This window comes from Seriola dumerili, unplaced genomic scaffold, assembly GCF_002260705.1.
Source record: "Seriola dumerili isolate Sdu_G_001 unplaced genomic scaffold, Sdu_1.0 BDQW01000301.1, whole genome shotgun sequence".
In the NCBI taxonomy this organism is placed as follows: Eukaryota; Metazoa; Chordata; class Actinopteri; order Carangiformes; family Carangidae; genus Seriola; species Seriola dumerili.
In genome coordinates, this window is record NW_019174556.1 from 2,030,055 (window position 1) to 2,052,749 (window position 22,695).

General features: G+C 39.3%; 1 protein-coding gene across 2 annotated transcripts in view; it reads left to right on the forward strand.

Moving 5' to 3' along the window:
- Positions 1-22,695, forward strand: part of ctnna2 (catenin alpha 2) — a 314,274-nt gene that overhangs the window by 39,104 nt on the left and 252,475 nt on the right. For both annotated transcript variants that reach the window (XM_022758453.1, XM_022758454.1), the window contains exons 3-6: positions 12,758-12,953; positions 17,311-17,477; positions 18,324-18,443; positions 19,629-19,895. In XM_022758453.1, the coding sequence (XP_022614174.1) occupies positions 12,758-12,953; positions 17,311-17,477; positions 18,324-18,443; positions 19,629-19,895 (750 nt within the window). The remainder of the gene's footprint in view (positions 1-12,757; positions 12,954-17,310; positions 17,478-18,323; positions 18,444-19,628; positions 19,896-22,695) is intronic.

The following is a 22,695-nucleotide window of genomic DNA, read 5'->3' on the forward strand; positions in this document are numbered from 1 at the left end:
TCCAGTACACCTGCTGCCAGTACAGTCATATGAGTCATAACTGGGGGCAGGGACAAGCAACCTACAGGTATGACCTGTTAGGTTGGAGGACTCTGAGAGCTATACATTTGTGTATCCAGTTTCCTTGTTATTGTATTAACTAATTTCTACAACACATTTGGTCTAATTAATGTTTACTGTATCTGTGACTGTATACATTTTTTTTCTAATAACAAATCAGTTGATTTGTTGCGCAGTAATGTTTTCACAGTTTCACAATTGCTTCAAGGAAAAACCTCAAAGGCCATTTCCTGCATGTACTGGAAGTGTGTTTAGCTCACTGCAAAGCTGTGCACCTAAACACATAATAAGGATAGAGGACAGAATTTTTAACATTTCTTGTGTTTATGTGTCCCTGGGAGGAACTTTTGTTTGTGGAATTTCCTCACATTAAATTGACTACATCATAATCTATAGCCATATAGCAGCTAAACATAGGCTGTAAGATACACTGGCCTCTAGACACATGAAAACAAAACCTGAGCTTCAGTGTATTGCTCTTCAGAGGCAACATATCTTATCTCCATATAGCTTGGGGTAGAGATACATCAATTATCTAGTAATCTGTGAAATCAAAGGTCAAACTTGCCGCAGCATTACTTTTAGACAGTAAAAAGGCTCTTGGTCAGCAATTGTGAAAGTATTGAGATGTAAATCAAAAGTTTGGTGTGACTGTAATACCAGGTTGAAAGCCATGGTTAAATCCATGGGCTGGATGGGCCGAGGAGGATTTTTAAGGCAGAGGTGATGATCTTATCGATTGAGAGGAGAACTGATTGTTTAAGGTGTTATCCTCCAAGTGTTGTGGGGTTATGGAGGTAGAAGAAATTGCTGTGGGCACCTCCATATTATCAGTGGGTATGTTAAGGAATGCAGCAGCAAGAGAGTATCGTTGAAGTTGTTGCAGACCATCACACCTGAGCTTCAGTCTCAGTTTATTAACCGTTTCTTTTTGGAGGGGCTTGTTGACAGTAGGCTGGATGTTCACAGGCCCTGGAATAGTGGGTAGTGAAGATGTTGGTCTGCTGTTTACAGGGCTGAAAGAGATGTCCATACTTAATATACAGTATACATGACCTCTGTTAAATCCAAACTATTGTACTGTCATAAAGCTCTTCTCACACTGCTTAAAGCCATTTTTTGTGCGGATTTCTACACTAATTTTTTTGACACTGATCTTTGTGACTGTACCTCACACTTGAAGCCATTTCAGACTGAGATTTGAGAAAGCTTTTATGTGGTTTGTCTTTGAAGTAAGAGGCATTTCAGATGGCATATATTTTGCCAATTGTTATGAAGATTATGCGAAAAAACCTTAAGGCTTGCCAAGCAAAAATTAAACCCAAGTCAAATGAGGACTCATTGGTATTTTCACTGAAATTGTAACACAAACTTTCTGTAATTTCTTATATTCATATTTTTAAGTGGAGGTGAGAGTTTGATAGTTAAAAAGAATGTGTTGTTACTGTTTTTTCTAATTGGCCAGCACTGCATATTGATTTCAAAGCCCGCTGTTTTGTGCTGCTGTTGTTTTGTTTTCCTTACATTAGATCCCCAAACACTAATCATTGGCTTTTTACACACACTAGATGAATGGTATTTTTAGGTAGTTCTTGGCATCCAAACAAGTTGGTTTTATTACATTTTTTTTTGTTTTGTTTTATTTATTTTTTCCACTCTTTTCTCTTAGGTATGCTCATAATTCTCTCTGCAGAAAACAATGTTCCCCAACAGATATTTGGACCCAGAGTTGGGCTCCTGCACTGGGCTCTGTGGAAAGTTTTGGATGGTTTTCAAATGTGTGCAAATTTGTCCTCACAAAACATCAAGTGGTTTAAAGCATGTCCACCTGAAAAGCACTGCCAGCAGTTATTGACCCTGTCTAGCTCTATCAACTGTGAATCAAAAATGTTCTGTCATGCCTCAAAAATGAATGAAGTAACCTCAGTGAGAGGGAAAAGACGTCTGGTGAGAATGATAATGAAGGAGTGGGAGGATCAAACAGAGTGTAGGAAAATGGGCTAAGAGGGTTGCTAATGAGGAAATATTCTGGGGAAACTAAAAGTCTATTGCACTCTCAAAGTAGAAAGAGCGTGAGAATGTGAGAAACACTATTGCAGATAATGCTATTCTTCCGGTATAGGAAATTTGAAATGTCCTGAATAGAGTAAAATGCTAAATTGCAGGTAGTTAGATAAAACTGACAATTCAGTGAAAATTAGGACAAATTAACCAAAAAACTATGAAAATACTTGCCAACCAGTTCCATGCTTTCCCATGTTTCTTCCCATTATATCCATCATTACATAGTGCAGTTCCTCTCCAACATTCACCTCTAGGCTTTAAAGCTACACATACTTCCAGGAGGTTTTTTGAGGATATGGTTGCCAATAAAAACGCTGCATGGTCGAGAATGTCAGAGCATGACACTCTTGCAACCCTTCCTCTTTACCACCCAGAAAACCACTCACAGGTACCCAGTTTAATGCTCACTAATCTTCACTGCTCTGCACTTCAGCACTTGTTAACTTCAAAAGATATTTTAAATAGGGATATAATACAAATTGAGCACAACCTTCAGCGTAAAAGTTCTAGGATATGTTTTTATCAGCTCTGCAGGATACAGGGCTCTTCCTATCAGGTGCACATACAGTAGCAGCCACAGTTTAAGTTCAAGACCATTTATGTGTAAATATGCTTCACAGTATGTTTGCACGTTTTCCCTTGTATTTGACTTGTGCAACGCAAATGTGTGTAGTTCTCTGAATTTTATACATAATTGTCTTGGCTGCATTAGTATGTGTACAGATGGATGTACAGTCTGCTGGAGATTAAGTAGTCAGTAATGTGCATTGTTTCTACAGTGACACATTTGTTGATCACCCATTTGGTGTGTACCATGGCTTGAAGCCATCGCAGCAGCGACCTTCTGCAAACAGGTTTCTGTATTGCCCCTCTCACAGCTAGATGACTGATTCACCCACTTGGAAAAATGTAGGAGACCCCCTTTTGCTTTTGTCCCGTGAGCTTTTGCACACATTATGCACTTTACACATGGGCATAAATGGCAACATCAATTATTTAACAGGGAGCATTATGTACTGTATATCACTAAATGTAGGGAGGTGCCAATGGTTAACAGAATCTCTCAGGAGCTGTGTATGTGTGTGCATCATCATGCATGTGTGTAGCTGGCTTCACGTGCATGTACATGCACACGCCCTTCCCTAATGTTCAACAGTTAAAGCGCATCACTCATCTGTTGGATGTGAGTCTCAGAGGCTGAAGGCGGAAAATTGAATGGCTACGCAGTGCCACAGGGATTTACTACTGAGTGGAGAGTCCACTGGCCAGTGCTCTGAAGAGGAAAGGCAGCATGGCATTTAATAGTATTGATCAGCAATAAAATGGGAGGGCAAGGCACAACAACTCTTTATGCCTGAAGGAAAGGGTATCCTTACATTTGCTGCAGTATAATCACTTATGTATAACTGTTAACTGTTTCCCGTCTGAGCCTGAAGGTTGTGGAACAATGGGAATGCTCTTATATAGCAAGAAAAAAAAAAATCAACCACTGCCCGATTCTGTTAAAGGCTGTGATAACAACTCGACATAGGTTTTTGTTAGGGATGAGTTTTGTTCACTAACATTCCAGCGCAGTATTTCAGTGTCCAGTGATGTGTAAATATTTGTTATCCAATCAGCAATGAGCTTCCATATCTGAGTTGCAGCATAAAATCCTGCATACTTGAGCAGGATTTAAAGCTCTGGGCTAAGTTAATGAATTCTGGCAGAGACCTGACTGCTGATGGCCAAGGTGTGAGAAGTAAATGCAGTTGGACATGGTTCAGTTGAGGATGGAAAACCGCTAGAAACATGATGTCACGATGTAGATGAACCCAGCTAAACTTGTTTCTGGACCATGTATTTGAAGAATTTATCGTATTTCTGTAGGAAGGAGAGATAATTCAGCACAAGACAAATGTGACAGCAACGGCACTCTGCCATGGCAGGGCATTTCCAGTGCACAAGCTAGCTGTATACGTTTAGTTCTTGTGATATGAAAATGGAAAAGTAAATCTTGTAATTTATCTCATGAGTTATACAAATAATTCGTTGTCAATAGGAATACAATCCAATCTATGTAGATATGCTTTTCCCCTCTTCCTTTTCTAGATCATGGCCTTTCCTTCCACCCATATTGGCTTGAGAGACCTGTGTAGATGTGTTTTGTGTCTGCTTGAATATAGCTCAGCAATTTTTTTTAGATTTGTTCTCATTGTGTCTCTGTGGTCCTGCGTCTTTCTTGCCCAGTGACCGTATCTTGATGTCTTTCTGCGGTCATTGCTGTGTGTATGTGTGTGTGTGTGTGTGTGTGTGTGTGTCTGTGTGTGTGTCTCTCCTTACTAGCACAATCAATCTTTGGGAACACCTGGAAACTTTTTGTAGGAAGAGCGCGATTCATGCAGTATTTCTTATGTCCTTCTTTATGGAGTAACTACGTCATCGGAGTTGCGTGCACATTGCGGTGGCAGATTAACAGCGGAAACAACTACAGTGAAACAAGCCAGTGGGAAAAAATGTCTTGTTGTGCCGTTGGATTTCAGAATAGGAATGCAAAAAATATGACCTTCGTCTTTATAGAATACCGTTGTCAGAGATGCCCTTTGAAGCTAAACACATACGTCTATGGTTGAAATTCACTAAACGGACAGACTGGACTCATGAAATCACTGTTTATCACACACAAAGGCAAAATCAATGATGCAGTTCATATGATAAATTAGTAACGGCAACAGCCACAAAGCTGGCTAAACATCACAGACCCACATTAGCAACATTAGCGTGTAACCGTGCATGTGAACAAGCCTAATTGCTCATAGACAGTTTAGCTATAACATCACTCAGTATTTCTGTAAGCATTGAATGAATGAATGGGGCACACTGTAATATTATATCAGTAATATGATGTTTATTTATTTTATTATTATTATTTTATTAGCTTTAAACTCTGCACAAATTTAGAACTACGCACGCCTACTTTGCCTTAGATTTTATAAAGCTGTGCATACATATTGTTCAGGGTTGCAAATCTCACTCAATCATACGATTGTGTGCACATGCAGGAGCCTGATTTCCACCCCCACAGTTAGCCACAGATGACTGCAGACACATCCTGGTTTGAATATGAATACCAATGTCTGCTCCACCGGTGCCTTAGTGAAAAAAGGGCAGAGAAGGAGCACAATTTCACCAGCTGCATTGGTGAGGGCCTCCACCAGTGCCTGAGCAGGCATCCAAACTCAGGGCCATTACACACGCCTGTGCTATTCATGGCACAAGTAGTGTTGAAAATTAATTCATCACAGATGCTGTATCTCATTCATCATCATCAAATATAAGAAAGGTAATTGACAGTTATTTTGACTATAACATTATTGTGATAACAAGCTTTTCACAGTATGTTCTAACATTAACACTAGAATATATAATTTATAATATACGTGAGACTGTCACAATTACATTTTTACTCCAAAGAAATCACCAGTTAATCTAACTTATCGTGTTTTTGATTTGGTCTCTTACCTTTTACTGTATTTAAATTTCCGTATTTTTAAACCATAAAATTGTATATACACCTGGTAAGCAAGAGGTGTGCTTCTATGAATACCAATTAACATGTGGGAAATGACAATGGAGTAAGCTTGTTATTGTGTGTTTACACCTGGCCTCTGGAGGACCACGTCATGTTTAGCATCCTGTAGAAGCACTGTGTACTGATAATACTGTGTGGAAGACCCCTGTGGGTGGGCACATAACAACATAAAGAGCCAAGCCTTCAAGAATTGTTCACACAGACATTTTAATTCTCTCCTCATCAGGCAGCACAAAACCAGGTGAGAATCTGCCCTTCAGTTGGCTGAGTATTAAATATTTTATACAGTTGCAGCATCTTCAGACAGATCACACACATAAATTCCCTATCCTTCTCCTAGAACTCTTTTTTTATCCATCCCACCAGTAATATATATCCAATCATATCATGCTATTATCCTAAAGTTGCCGCTCAGACAACATTTTATTCTTTGTCCTATTCTGCAAATTGTGCCTTCTGATTGATACCTTTATATGCTTAGTGAAAGCCAATTGATTAATTGGCTTAAGTAATAGTGACAAGGCAGTTTACTCATTTGTGCTCCCAGATATTAAGTCTGTGAGACTCATTTAAACCTCCTATAGGTTTTTTCTTTCAACATTGCTGGGTGGTGTTGTATTGGAACTTGAATCATTAAATGCTCGACCAAATCTCCAAGAAGAAATGCTCATTAGCTCAAAGCTTTAGATTTGTAATACAGCTCTACATGTATACATTGACACATACTGTATATATATTTATTTATATATGTATAGACTACTGTCCTCATCATAAAGGTTGTTGTGTCTGAGTAGTCTCAAGGCTGAGAGAATGACATAACGTGTGGCTGTATGGAAATAACCCCCGTATGGTGTTGCATAAAATCCAAGCAGTGCTGCTAATACACACGATAAATGGGCTTGCCCAGGGCCAATTACCAACTGGCAGAAAAGGGCAAGGCTGCATTGCCCAGACACTGAATTTATTTTGTTTTGTATTAGGCCACATTTGGATGCATGAAGCAAACATTACTGTGCCCCACTTCGTTTCTTTTTGCAAACTACTTTTGTTTCTACCTTCTCCCCTGAGGGATCCATATGATTAGTCTGTGTGCTGAGTTCTTATTTTGTACTTGCGATAGGTAGTGAAGCGTTCAGACTTTTTTGTGTTTAAGTCATGACATGCACACCATAGCTTAATAACATATTTTTTTGGTTGACTTCTCAATGCCACGGTAGGGCTTCATGGCTGTATGAGAGAATAGTCTAGATCCTACACTGATGTCACTCGTGCCCATAAAGGGAAATAAGTAAAGGACTATGTTTGAAATTACAAAGATGACTTAGGTTATTTAATTCAAACCTTGCAACCTGCTTAATAAAAGCACAATAGCAAGTCTACTGCATTAGAGACATTCAGAGACTTGCCTGCTCTAAATCCCATTCATGCCCTTTTTAACCTGGTCTGATCCTATATTAATGTTATTTATGTGTCATTCATATATATAACATGTAGAAAACCTTACAAATTTTTGAAATAGCATGGTTTTGTTGTGAGTGTGTGTTGGAAGCATTGTCATTATCTTTCGAACATCCTCATTGCTTGCAGTGTTGTAGGCTTACATCATGTTGCAGCATTCTTTCCCTATTTTCTTGATAGGCTGATAGTATGCACTTGATGGCTGTCAGTTCGGAACAAAAGTTGAACACCCAGGCTATTTGTCATGTGCTGTGTCTCTATGAAAGTGACAGTGATTAAACTTGGATGCCTCAGCAACCACAGTAAGAAGTGTGTCTCAAAATGTGACGTCATTCAGGCTGAAACAGAAGCACTGTCTTTCCTTCCTGCAATGTTTGTCCCTCCCAGGGATGTTTGTGATTTCCATGCCTCATCTAATCAGTGTAAACTCTGCTGCCCATTAATGTAGGTCCTTCATATTAGTTCTCTGTGTGTGCTTCTGGAAGTACACAGCTTGCTTTTCTGGCTTAAAATAGTAATCAGTGAATGTTGTGGAGATAATATCATATATAAGGGTTTAGACCTAATGGAAAACAACTTATATAAGTTAATTATAACTTCAAACAAACACTGCTACAACGGTGGATCATGTCAGCTGACAGAATAAAATAAGTCTGTCAGTCAGCATTGCCATTAAAGTTTTCAAAGCTAATTAAGAGCTTTGAAGGGTTAAAATGTTGGTGCCTTAACTGTCTTGAAAATCATGATAGCATATGCCACATGCAGACAAAGTGCGCTGATGAATTATAAATAAGAAAATAACTAGTCGAAACTAGAAGAAAGGCAAGCAGTATAAATGCGGCTCACAATTACTGCTAATTGTCATGCACGCTGAAATCACTCATGTCTTTAAATGTTTGCAAATGGTGACATATTAACTTCAAAGTGTAAGTACATTCTCATGTGTTAATGTTATTTTGTATGCATATTCTGCACTCTGTAGCTTATGTCATATTCATATTCAGCTCGGGCATCTGCATGCAGAGATAGAAGATATTTTCATAAAAATAGCACAGTTAAATCTCTATGAAGGTAGATAAATTGAATCAGCCTCGGCACATGCTGTGAGGTTATTGCGGGCATAATTAAATATACATTGAGCTTTTTAAGTCACTGTTGCAGAACAAAACGTCAACAAGCTTTGACTTGACTGAGTCACTCCCTGTGGAAAGCTGCATGACACATGCAGTAGCCTTATCTGTGTGTATTCCACAGCCCTGCGTTAATGAATAAATGAGCATTCCAAGTGCAGATGATGAATCATGCAGTCACATAACTCACTATGTTCTCTTTGTCTGTTCCATGGAGGAGTTACAGAAGGCATTATGTCGACACAGAGGTTGAAGATCTCATTAACTCCGAGATTCAGTCAAGATAAAAGAGAAATCTATGTACTTGACCACTAATCTTTAAGCAAACATATCTTAGAAAGGAAGTGGCTGCGACAGACATCTAAAGTTTGCAGTCATCTACTACTTTTAATTCTACAACATTGTTTAATTCAATTTCTGTATCTGTGCGACAATACTACAGCCAGAGAATCTCTCAGGCTATCAAGTATTGAATAAGCAGTTGAACTTTCACCAAAGGCATATATTTTAATGTTTTTTTAATGTCAAAACAATTCACTGCTGCACAAATCTTATAAACCAAGGACTGTTACACTGGCTTACAAGTTGACCAATCAGGTTACACATCTGGTGTTTTATATAAAGGGCACAGGACCCTTAACATCAAACAGTTGAAACAGCAATGTGGTTTCATGACTTATCTTTCACCCCGATTCCTACGGACATATTTACATCGCTGCTTCTAATCCACAGTGCCTGTTGCCAGCTGTTGCCACTTGATCTACAGTGTAATGCTATAGGCAGCCAACTTGTGGATGTCATTAGCCCCAATTCATGTTCTGCTTGACTGTGGAGCTGCCAAAGAATATAATGCCATTTTAAAGGACCAGGTGCACTGCAAACACTATTCCCACGTGACATTATTGCCACCATGCACAGTGCTGAACAAATTAAATTGTGTTTTCATTAACTCTGCAATGAAGTCAGTTGTCTTCCATGGCCTCCCCAGTCATCACTTCCAAAAACAAATCTTAATGAAACACAAAGTAATCATTGATGAACACATATTGAACATTCTACCAGACTCGGATCAAAACTCGTATACCAGTGTTCCAAGGCAGACTGAAGCTGTTCTGCAGGCAAAGATAAGACTGTTTGTGAGGTAGCTATGTATAAAACTGTGCTCAGATTTCAGTGCTTCTTCCTCTTTTTGGCTGGCTACTCAGTCGACTTGTAGAGACAGCACTAACACTCTTATAGCAACAAGTAAGTGAGCTAACAAGATATCCTGATGCATGAAAATAATCATATGAATGCAAACAGCATCACAGAGAGAAGCTCGTCCATTATATGTATCAGGGGACCGCATTGTGTGTTATTGTACCTTTGCTATGAACATTTAATGTTGCAAATATGAAAGTCAAACTACTTTCAAACTGGTAACATAAATATATCTAGGATACTGATTTGGATCAGTGTTTACGCTGTTTACTGGTTGCCTATATTTGAGATGTCCTTATATATGATTGAAAGTCACATGCCAGCCAATGAGAAATTAGTGTTTCCTTTCGTCCTTTGGTTTGGTTGGATTGTCTTCCCAAGAAGAACAACATAATGTTTACGTTCAAGTGACAAAGTGCTCTAGCAGCTGTCATAAATCTGATAAAAGGATGGAGTCTGCAACAAAGTGTAGGTTAAAAAAATTTTGGACTTAAATACATTAGACTGCTGTTCGCTTCCCAACATAAAAAAGAGAAGAAAAGAACCTGCACAGATGGAAATATCATTTCTGCATCACTAGGTGCTTTTAAAGCAGCTGGGACACATCAGTTTACTGTTGATTTACTTGCTGAGCAACAACCATAAGAATTCTACGTGTGAGGTACAACCTCAGAGGAAAGGCAGCCTGCCTTTATTTGTGTGTATTTGTTTGTAATTGGTTGTCCTTCTTTTTTGTTAGCCTGTCTGTCTGTGGCAGATCAATGCTAAATGCTCTCATGTTGGCGGCCAGCATATGAATGCTTGTGCGTCTGTGTGTGAGGTGGAGTGACCTTGTGTGCACAGGTTTGTGTGTGCTTTCATGTGTAAATATAATGATGAGTTATTGATTCAACAAACTTAGATTGAAATAAACACACCATTGCACTTCATAATGAGCACTCGGCTGAAGAGTTGATGGTAAATAGATGTATCACAGTTTATCAGGTCAGCTTTGAATACAGGAAAATAACGTGATTAAGTCATGAATTACTTTTTTGACAAAAATAGCCCAAAAAGGCTAACTCGGTCTCATATAATTGTTACTATTCCTGGATCCATCATGAGTGAAGACATACATCATTAAAGTTTTTATTCCTGGCTAGAAGCCCTTAAGTGAAGCAGCCTAGACAGTACATAACTTTGCTCTTAGCAGCTTTTCAGAGTGAAAGCCTCTGATATATTCCACAACCTAATCATATCACCCTATTGTGCAAGTTCAGCTGCTGTCAGACTGATACTCCTACGGCAAACTTAGACTCGGGTATGTAATGAGCGATTTTGTCCATGTGCTTCTTCACTGGCCTCAGACAGACGTGTGTCATTGTGTTCCACCAAGTTGTCACCACCATACAAGTAGTGGAAATAATTCTACTCTACTATTATTGACAGGCAGCAGTGATTTGTGCTAGTCTGTTGTCTGCCCTGTAGGCTGAATGAGTTAATTGTATTGTTTGTTTCATAGCTTCCTGTTCATTGCTTTGAAAGTAAGATTTTCTCTTTCCCGAAAAAGTGATCATTTTGGTTTGATGATAATAATACTTTAATCATAGCTCAATATGATTAATATGAATGGTTTAAAAACATTTTTTTCCGACATTATTTTTTGCAGAAGAAGCTATAACCAGACACACAGTGCGTGTCCTGATTCTCCCCAAGTGTTTAACAGATACTTCTCAACCCTGAGGCTTGTTCTTTAGAATTCTCTGTGATTGCTGATTAGCTAAATGCTTTTAGCTTTAAGTGAGGATGCCTGTTCCTCACGATTGTGTGACTTCTTTCATGTAGAGTGCTCATCTGAAAAGGGTCCTCTTTTTGTTGTGGCCCGTAGATAACATTATTGCATCAGTAACATGAAGCCACACACTGTGTTGGCACTAAACATGCGCCTCTGTGTGTCATCTTCTTGACTGTATGTCTGCCTTGGGGAGAAATCAATAGTTGTGTAGTCCAATACAGAAATGCTTCCTGACTGTACCAGAAGCTTTCTTAATGGAAAGTATCTTATTGCATTTCTCCCTTAGTTGCAAAACACTGAACTCTTACTAATACAATTAGATCAAGGGCTCATTTTGTAGGATTTTCTAGCACACCATCCTATTGATTCTGTGCAGTGTGACCTATCTAGAGGAGCTGAAATCAAGGAAATTATTGCCTGCGATTCAATTCAGCTACATTTTTCTCACAATGAGGAGAGCAGCATGATGGGCTGATTGTACTTTACACCATTCCTACTTAAGCTGAAAGATTACTGTTTTCAATGGTTCCTGTCTAAAATGATGCTATGTACCTGATTGATGCTATGTACAATTCGGCATATTTCTGTAGCAGTAATAGCATTCAGAATGAATTGCCTCATTATAGTTGTGAAAACCCATATCAAGGGTAAAGACTTGACCATGTCATTTTGTTTTGCTGAAGTTTAAAGCATTTTTCCAAAGTTGTTTCACTGCACATCCAGAAACCAGGACAAAATAAAAGTAGATTAGTAGAAATGGATCTTTGTATTTTGGATTGTCATAGCTGTGAAACAGCTGGACACAGCTGAGTCTATTTCAGTATTATTGAGATTATAATGTTCATTTACCCTTTGTTGGTCCTTTGTTTATTTTAGACAGTCAGCTGTTGATATCAGCAAACCCTGCAACAGAATATTTTAGACATAAACTGACTTTTTTTTAATATTGAACTTTTCCCATTTTCATTTACTGCTATCATTGTTGTTGCTCTAAACAATATTGGTTACAGTGGCTGATTTTCATAATAGCAACATAGCTCCAAAGCTGACACTGTCACTGTAGGCAAAGCACAAATGCTGCAATAAGTCACCCTTGTACATACAGTAGATTGATGAGCCAAAAACATTAGGACCACTCACATATGGAGCCAGTAACATTGATTATCTCGTCACAGTGGTGCATGTTAAGGTCTGGGATTTATTGGACGATAAGCAAGCATTTGCGAGGGCCAGATGACTGGGTCAGAGGTTCTTTAAAAGTGGTTGGAGAAGGGACAAAAGGACTTAAACGGATATGCTGCTAACATCTTGATACCAGACACCACACCTTCAGAGCTCTTGTAGAGTCCATGACTCGGTGGGTTGGAGCTGTTTTGGTGGCATGCCAAACACCAACGGAATATTATGCAGGAGTTCTCGTACTGTTTTTTGCTCATTAGTGTATGTTTTTTTATACCGTATGTTACTCAACTAACTGTAATACCCTTTTCTGTTGCACAGGTGACTACCCTGGTGAACACCAGCAACAAAGGGCCTTCTAGTAAGAAGAAAGGGCGCTCCAAGAAGGCCCACGTCCTGGCAGTGTCTGTTGAGCAGGCTACTCAGAACTTTCTGGAGAAGGGTGAGCAGATCGCCAAAGACAGCCAGGACCTCAAGGAGGAGCTCATTGCTGCTGTGGAAGATGTTCGTAAGCAAGGTGAGCTTGTCGAATGTGCTTATGCAGCCGCGATGTTTGTGTTTTTTTGTGTTGTTGTACTGTATCATAATATTGCTTTGATCAAGTCAGATAACTGCATTGTCAGTGTGAAATATCCCTGTCTTTTGCCACCAGACAGCCATTCACTCCTCCTTGCCCTCAGCTGTGTTATTATTGCTTTTCTCTTCCTCAGATCAATATCTGACTCACAAACTAGATCCATAGCACAGTATATGATTGGGCTTGTTTCTAAACTTTCTAGAGCATCATTCATCATCAGTAAAGGGTTGCCCACCTGCTGTCAGTCCCCTCGGAGCTCCAGCTGTATCCATGTTAAAAAGGCCTCATCTTTTTTTTCTTATACAGCTTTGGAAAGGCCATACTTTTGAATATTTGTTTACCTTCAGTGAATGACTGAACCCTCCTGTAAAGTATGTCACAGTCTCCCAAATTGTGATGCTACAATTTTCTGGTCAAGTTTTAAGTGTAATTAGCAGACACATTTTACAGAACAGAAGTCATACATTAAATGAGCGACTGGGAGGCACAATACATATTAGGTACAGAGGATGAACACTGAAACAGCCCAGCAGTAGAAATTACTGTTGTAGTGTAGGTTGTTATCATTTTTTTGAGACTAAGTCAGAGGTGTTACAGTAATAGTGTTGCATTGGATTACAATACAAAGAGTGCTTGTATTTCCTTCACTCCCCATTCAGTATTAGAGATGAAGCAGTTACCGGTTTTACGCTAAATCACGCTAAAAATGCCAGGCGGTTACTATTACCGCTTAAATTTTTATTATTGCTTTAACTGTGGTTGATTACCATATACTATTACTGGTCCCTTGTCCTCATCTGTGACAAAGATCTGTTGGAAATGTTTTTTTTAAATGTTTAAATGCAAGCAAAAAGTGCTGCTAATTATTTACTTGTGATTTCCATGATAAAACTTGGTGAAAGTTACTTTTTGAACATTTTCAGCACATTTTCAGATTACCGCGATAATACTCATGATATAATAATTTTGGTCATTGTAATCATGATATTTAATTTTTATACCTTTTAATCTCTATTCACTATGTACTGTATATCTAATAAACAAAAGCAACATGCTGAAATGGTCGAGACATTATGACTCTTAAATATAAAACCTGAATAAAGTCATGTTAAGGTATTCATTAACTACAGCTTCAGAATATTGTATTGTATATATTATTGTAGCTGACTATTGTATTTGCCAGTTTGCTATGTACATGCTATGTTTATGGGATATACTCATCACAGAAGTTCAACAGTATCTGTAAAAATCTTTATGAATCAAATCTCAGCTTAGTGAAATGATTGGCCCTGCTGACCCCATTTTCTGTGAAAGGATTTTACTTAAAAGCTACATAGGCACTGTAATTGATTTGAGAAATTGTAATGTTAGGGAAAAGTATTAAGTGCTCTGAATGTCAGTATAAGTCAAATATCTATAAACTTTAGACAAATGCAAAGTTAAGAGTGGCAAGGCAAATCCTTTAAATAGAACAGATTAAAAGCCATTAGTTTTGGGCTTTACTTGGCGCATGAATGTAATGAGGCTAATTCTGGAGTTGTTTACCCTAAAGTCATGCATCGTTAAAGCTTTGACTGTCTGTAATGGTGGGGAGCCTTGCTGAATTTTAAGACATTATAGATACCCAGTCTCATTAGAAACTATTTGGAAATTCTGTCAACACTGACTCTTCAGCATGGATGCAACTCTTCACTTCAACAAACCGTGCTCAACCTTTCTGGGTCAATGTCACAGATGTTTGTAGCTCTCTAAAGTTCCTGAGTGCAAGTCAATGAATCTTTATGTGAATCAAATGTTTGTCCCCAGAATGGAATTGGATTCCCTGTTCAATAACTACATCAGCAGAAAGAGCAAATGAAGCTCAGTGTAGGTAGTGTTGTGGCTGTATTCGTCATCCTGTCAGCGCCACTGGGCCGCTGCTGCTCTTGAACACTGGCTTGACTACGCTGGCACACTGGATCTTTCAAACAGGACATGATCAATCTCCCCTCTTGTTAGGCATGTAAGCCGAAACCAATAGAAGGATGTGTTTAAAACAAGTTTCTGGAGGAAATTCTATCTTTAGGGCCTGTTTTAATATAACAAATTCTGCATTTGTGTGTGCACATTTATGTCCAAAATACTCACCTCTGCCCTCTCTGATTCTTTTCATGGTTAGGCTCCGCCCTATGAAAAATTCAGTGAATCAAACTCTGTGAATCAAACGCTAGAATATGATATGAAAGTTAATACTCCACATCTCCGAACCTTTTACTGCCATTATGAAAAGATGGGCATGCTCAAAAGCTCTTCAGCACACAAGTGGAATGCTGATGCGGCACTCTCTTCATTCTGTCTTAACACTTCACTTTTTTGCCAGGTTGAATATAATTACATGTCAGGTCATAAAGTAAAACCATTTTATATTAGTAATATTAAACTTATGAGCACAGAAATGTGCCATATGTATTCAACAGACTTGAACCGGACCTTTCATTTTACAAGACCTTTAGCAGCAGCTAGAGGTGTCCCCAGCGACATGGCATCATCTGCCTAGTTTAGGTCATTGTGAATTGTAAAACACTCTTAAATCTGTCATCACCTAATCAGACCTCTGTCATCGTGACCTCATCAGCGCAAACCTCTTTATCTTGTCATGATTAGATTATATATGCTGATTTCCGATCACAGAATGGGTTCAGTAATCAAGCCCTTTGTACTGTCACTCTTCACTAGCTCATCACTGGGCCAGACAGACTTATGGCACTACCAATAGCTGTGTGTGTGTGTGTGTGTGTTTGTGTGACAGTGTGCATTCATGAGCTTATTTGCCTTAGTGTGTGCTTCTTTCAGTTTGAGTGCCTGGCTTGTGTTGGTTGCATTTTCCTGTGGTTAGGTTTTTTTTTAGGTTTTAGAGTTGTTACCATAGTGGTAATAGTCATTACCACATTACAAACAATTTTATTTGCTTAAATTTCCAATTTATGCAAAGAGAGCTGGCACTGCCAGTGTTGACCTGCTGCCAGTGAGTGACTGACACAGCGGGAAGCATTTTGCATCATTATTTAGAAAAGGCCTGTTAACTAGTTGTATGAGCTTCATTGCAGTAAATAAACCCTGAAGAAATTAATTACAGCGACTTTAAGAGAAGAAAAACATGTTTTTAAAAAATAACTAAACGTTTTCATGCAGTTTGTCTTAAGAGTCAATGCTGTTAGGAATGAGTTTTGTTGAGCAACACGGCATAATTAATGCTTTTTAAAATTTTACTTGACTTCAGGTGAAACGGTTGAAGGGAGGTGATAGCTAAACCACTTAGCAGCAAATTATGTAGTGGAAGAGCTCACCAGCTGTGATCACTCTGTAAGGCTGTAAAGTGGTTATAAACCCACTCATTTCTTAAATCTCTGTGGGTTCCTGGGTTTGATCAACCCTAACCCTAAACTGGGGGTTCTTTAAAGCCAAATTCTGTCCATTTCCTAACAATCGGCACAGTGTTATGAGCTCTGAACTGAATGAAGGTCAGGTTGTGGACCTTACATGGGTCATTATATACAGTTCAGACACAGGATCAATGAACAATCAGTCATCTCAGTGTGTTTATACTACGACATTAGCTCACTATATGTTCTGTACAATGACATGGGTGTACGCAATATGCACACATATAAACACACACACAGACAATGATCTAAGGTAAAATAGAGTGCTGCAGGGATGACATGTTTTTGTAGGCCAACCCAGAAGTTACCATCACCCTGGTTGCCGCGACAGAAAGACAGTGGGATTTTTACACTGGCTTTTTGATCATTGCTGAAAATCAGGTCTGTGACAATAAAAGTTTATGATGTTTTTTTAAGCACTTTTTTATGATTTTTGAAGTCTAAATACAATCACCAGAAGTAAAACGCTAATGTTAATCTTTAACCAACTACAACACAGGCGCATGACTTCTGTGTCACCACTACTAAACTTCCAACTTGTGGTTTTTAGCGCACTTACCTCTTCTACAAAAGCCTTTCCTCTTATAAAGTTAGTAATAGTTTGCAAAAGCTTGAGTATTAACACGCTGAGGCTGTTAAGGTGGACTGATGAGCAGACTGGTTTTCATGTTTGGTGTGATGACATTTAACTTCCCCAACAACCTCTGTAGTCTAATTTAGCCACTTGTGAGCTTTTGTTAACCATTGACCATATTTCAGACATCGAACCAAAATCCCATTTATAAAAAAAAAAAAAAAAAAAAAAAGAGGAACCAGAAGTGCTCATTCCTGTAGCACTCTTTTCCGCTTGCTGATTTCTTCCTTCACTCTTGCAGGAGAGACGATGCGTATTGCCTCGTCAGAGTTTGCCGATGACCCATGTTCCTCTGTGAAACGTGGCACGATGGTGAGGGCAGCCCGTGCCTTGCTCTCTGCTGTCACCCGCCTGCTCATCCTCGCTGACATGGCTGATGTCATGAGGCTGCTGGCCCACCTTAAAATTGTAAGTGCGATTATTTAGATTTGCATGCACATTCCACTTAAAGGCCGCCAGATGTGAACGAAAGGACTTCCTGGTTAAAAAAAAATGTATGCAACCTCTTCACGCATTAGCATATAGATGAAGCATGGAGGAGTATCCTGGTTTCTGATTGTACTGTATTAATATCATATACCCTGCTGCCCTGGTGTGATTAACTACACATTCCCATCCCACTAACTCAGTTATTTGAAGAACTTAGGTTTCTTAGTCCCTTATTTTGGAAGTGGCTCAGGGCTAATATGAGATGCTAGAAAGAATGATATGCAATTGGTATAATCTGAAACAAACTCACGTCTGCGTGCACCTTCAGTCGCTCACTTTGTCCCTCTCTCACACAAACACACACACACACACACACACACACACACACTCAGAGTCCTTTTTTCCAGCTTCATTCTTGAGGCCCACAGAGGGGCTTAACTCAAGCCAGTATAAGCCCTGCCATCAAAGGCCACTTAAAAGTTATCTCTCTCTCTTCTCGCTTTTCCATTACATCTTGTGCGGCACTTTCATTAGGGGTAGAAAGGAGTTTAGAATCAGAATGTACCCACAAAATGGATGGAGAGTGCTGAAATGAGAACCATTAAAATTGCAGAGCTAAACGGTTATTGTCTTTGTTGAATCTGGTTGTAATTACACAGGAGTAAAAAGATTTCACTTGTGTCAAAAACGTGTTGTATTAGTGGTTTATTTTAAAACTTGTTGTAACCTTTATGGTTTAGGGTTTATTACCTAATTGAAATACATAGGTCTTGACCTAAAGGAGAAGATTCAGTATTTATGTGAGTGTGTGTGTGTGTGTGACAGGTGGAGGAGGCCCTGGAGGGGGTAAAGAATGCGACCAATGAGCAAGACCTGGCCAACCGCTTCAAGGAGTTTGGGAAGGAGATGGTGAAGCTTAACTACGTGGCAGCCCGCAGACAGCAGGTAACTGTCTTTTTCAGAAAAGGGAAACTACTCCTAACTCATGTGATGCAGGGAGATCCCCTGGGGAATAGCTCCTACAGAGATAAATGGTGTAATAATGTCAGAGTCTAAGCCATAATATAAGAGGGTTTTAACAAACTTTCTTGGGAACTAAGTGTGTTGGCATGTAGCCACAATCAACTCGTACATGGAGAATCCTGATTGACAAGACAAGACTGAGTGACTAGCAAGAGTTGTTTTGTGTCATACACTGACTCCATAATGATATGCAGTTGTATCTGCTTTGCATAAAGAGCGTAGGCTAGCTTTCATAGAGACACACACACTGCTACTGTGATGTGATTAAACAAGATGAAACATTTTTCTATAGTAGGAGGAGCCTATTTATCAATCAATGTTAGTAGTAATATTTATGGGGTCATGCACTTTCAAAAGGAGACATTATGACATTATCATTAGTGAGTGGTTTCTTTCATATACAGTATATTGATATTATATAATATTAGTTACAGCAGATAGGCAATAGAAAGTGTACTTCGTATTTTAGCAAAACATAAATGGTACTGATTATTACTGTATATGGTCAGTTTTAGTTTTAAAATGTACCGCAAAAAAAAAACACAGTTACTGTCTTTCAATAGCATTTGAAATCACTCATATTACTGTAAATCACCAAAATAACCACATCAGTGCTTATTTGACCCAGGAGGATAACGCATAAAAGTGTTTTTCTAATATACCCCCTGGTATAACACAAAACTTTTAGAAGATTTTTTCTACAAGTGTCATGTTGGCAAGCATCCACCCTGCTGAAATGTCCCAGGGCACGACACTGAATCCCATCCAGCTCCAGGGCTGCTGAACTGCTGACACTGCCCTAACTTTGTTCTGTTGGAACAATACCAATCCATCAGATGGGACGTTAACTTATGTTTTTACAGGAAATGTCTTGTACTGGGATCAGTTTGTTCTTTGTTTTTCTTTATTGTGAAATAATGGTAATATCAAAATGTTCCATATTTTGTATGAAATAAATACTCTTGCATTACTCTAGCTTTTTGAGAAATATACTGTTTTTCAGTATATAGTAGATATTTTTTCAGTATATAGTAGATATAGTAAGATATACAGTGCCTTAGCACTTGACCCTTAGCGCTCACTTGAGAACCCTCGTCACCTTCACAGGAACTGAAAGACCCCCAGTGTCGAGATGAGATGGCAGCTGCACGTGGGGCCCTTAAGAAAAATGCCACCATGCTGTATACGGCCTCACAGGCCTTCCTGCGCCACCCAGATGTGGCGGCCACACGCGCCAACCGGGACTATGTCTTCAAGCAGGTGCAGGAGGCCATAGGAGGCATTTCCAGTGCTGCTCAGGCCACCTCGCCCACTGATGAGAAGCATGGCCATGCTGGCATTGGAGAACTGGCCGCTGCCCTGAACGAATTTGATGTAAGTCAGCAAGGATTCTGTTCCTCTTTCAAATACTACGCTTAGCATAGAATGTACTATACATATTCAGACTCTGATGTATCCTGGAGACAAAGACTCCTGCAGTAACAGCTTTTTTTTTTTTCACATGTGACTCATGTGCTGCATGAATACATTATAGCACCCGGTACTTTTACATAACAGTGAGAACAGTCTAACCTGGTGTACTCTAGGTGCATCAATATTATCTGACATTTCCCAGTCTGATATCTAAGATGGCGAGATTTCCCTCTGTCAGGTGCTTTTCAGGTTATAACAAAGACACACACATAAACTGAAGTCAAGCTATCACGCTTATCTAATTTTTTATTGTACCCCTTTGTGTGCATGGAAGCATTTCTGCCATCTACTGAGATGCTTTCATTACACATTATTAGCAACACACTATACGCCAGTAGGAGTTCTTATCTGCAACGCATTGTGAAGGCTGCCATTGTTGCTGCATCTACATGGGCTTTCACCCTGAGACATTTAATATCCAAAGAAACATTCACTTTTAGTGCGACAATAATGGATTCACGTATTACTTATTTTTCTCTGTCCCTCTATCTCACTTATATGCATACACGCACACACACACACACACACACACACACTGATCTTTGTGTGTGTGGTTATAGGGTCAGAGTATGTTTTTTTCTTTATATTTAATCAATAACTACTTTTCTGCACTTTGCTCCTTGCCTTGTCTTTATTTAGATTTACAGGACACAACAAACTGAGCAACAGTTTTCTCCGTTAATATGATTCTCTGCTGCCATCTAGTGGTTATGCATTGAGAGTGAACTATTGCAATTTTGGCGTTTAGGTGGTCATGTCTTGAGGATATGAAGATGGTTCTGGATGTTGGATCAGGATCTGTTGCCATTTTTCATTTCAAACAGCCTCATTTAAACGTGTGAGTGCAGAAATTGTCTGGCAGGATAGAAAATCAAGAATCAGTGTTTGAGCGTAAAAGCAGTACTTTGATTCATGTATCAAATTTTCTCAGGCATAATTTACCCTTCAGCTTGTGTAATGACTGACAGGGCCACGATTGAACATATGAGCATATAGGTTTTAGACAATTAGCTTCCACTTAAGGAGCAAATTTAAATGAAGGTTGAACTTTTTCCTTTTTTCTAGTAGGGCTCTAAGAGTCAATGAGTCAATGCCTCACAGTACACAGAGAAATGCAGGAACAGCAGTGTGGTAGATTGTAAACTTTACAGACCAAGTCTATGATGGAAGTAGACACAGGTGATGGGAACGGAGGGCAGCTCAACGCTGGGCAGCACCAGGCAGGGTGGCGCCACTTGTTGCTGTTGGCCACTTTCAGCTGCTGCTGCTGCTGCCGGCAGGAAAGACACTCCGTGGTTCAATAGGATATCATAACTGAGACCAAGACATTTTTACTTTTTCTGACTGTGTGGAAATGCCATGTTTTCACTGCTCAGATGGTCAGCTAAAGATGCTAAAATGTGAGTTTTTAGATAAAGCATGAGTTACATAGAGGAGAACGGTATGGGGTGGCTGCTCTGCAGCTGAGTCAATGAAGGGAAGTGATTTGTAGATAAGGTGTAATGAAGAAAATACATCAGTAATAATCTGGAGAGTTTATAAAAACAAAAAATATAGATATGAATATTAATTAACATGGAGAAGATGAATGAAGAATGGTGATTTCCCAGGACGTTGCCGTGGCTTCCAACAAATGCAAGCAGTTAACTACTTCACTTTATTGTCAATGAAAATACTCTTTACTGCTTAAGACATTTAGTTTTAGCCTGTACTGAAGATTTTTCAAAGAATTGCTAATTGTGATTTGTTCAGTGTAGCACATGCTTTATCAAGCTCTACAGACCTGAGGAACATTATGACTAACTTAATGAATATTACATTTTATTACAGCCCTAGAGTGGCAATGCTATATTCTATCATTAGAAAGCATACTCAATGCACCCTGGTGACATTTAGTTTGATAGCACATTTAGTATTGTGCACTGTTTGCTCTAGACTATTTTGCAATCTTGTTATTTATATATTACACCAGTCGGCCATTCCTGTCATGATTTATCTCTGGGCTCTCTTGTTTTCTCTCCTGGACCTACCATCGCTACTCTTACTATTCCTGTCACATGTATCCCCATGTGCCTGCTACCTGCATGTACTTGTCTTCCACTGAAGAAAACCAGGCTTACAGACAGATGGGTGGACAAGCTGTCAGGGAAGTGGGCAGTCTGGCGGGCAGGTACAGACAACAGGTTACTACAAGCAGGTAGCAGGCACATGGGGAAACACATGGAGAAATAGGCAGGCGATCTGACACACAGCTGGTCGAAAGTAGGGGCTAGGATAATGAGGAAACTGGGAACATCGGTGTGAAAGGGCAGGGAAGCTCAGATGATTTCAAATAGGAGACAGGAGAGCAGGGGGATCTGGCAGTCGGGTGACTTGGGTAGGGGGGAAAGTCTGAGGACATCTGGTGGCCAGATGGAGAGTGGCAGGAGATGGAGGCTAAAATAAATAGGGCTGATACAGGAATAGTAAGAGTACGGATGGCAGTTCCAGGGGAGAGAACCCATTTACCCATTTCTGCAACAGCAATAGACTTGATTGTGTTTTGCAGTTTTTCTAGTCTATATTTCTCCCATTTACTTGATGCTTCTGTTGTTGAGCTGCCACGCAGTGCTGTGTGAATATTCTACTTTAAGTCATTGTTGTATGTATTTACATATTTACGTATTTACATATGAAGAGATTTTGAAGTTTCACTAATTAG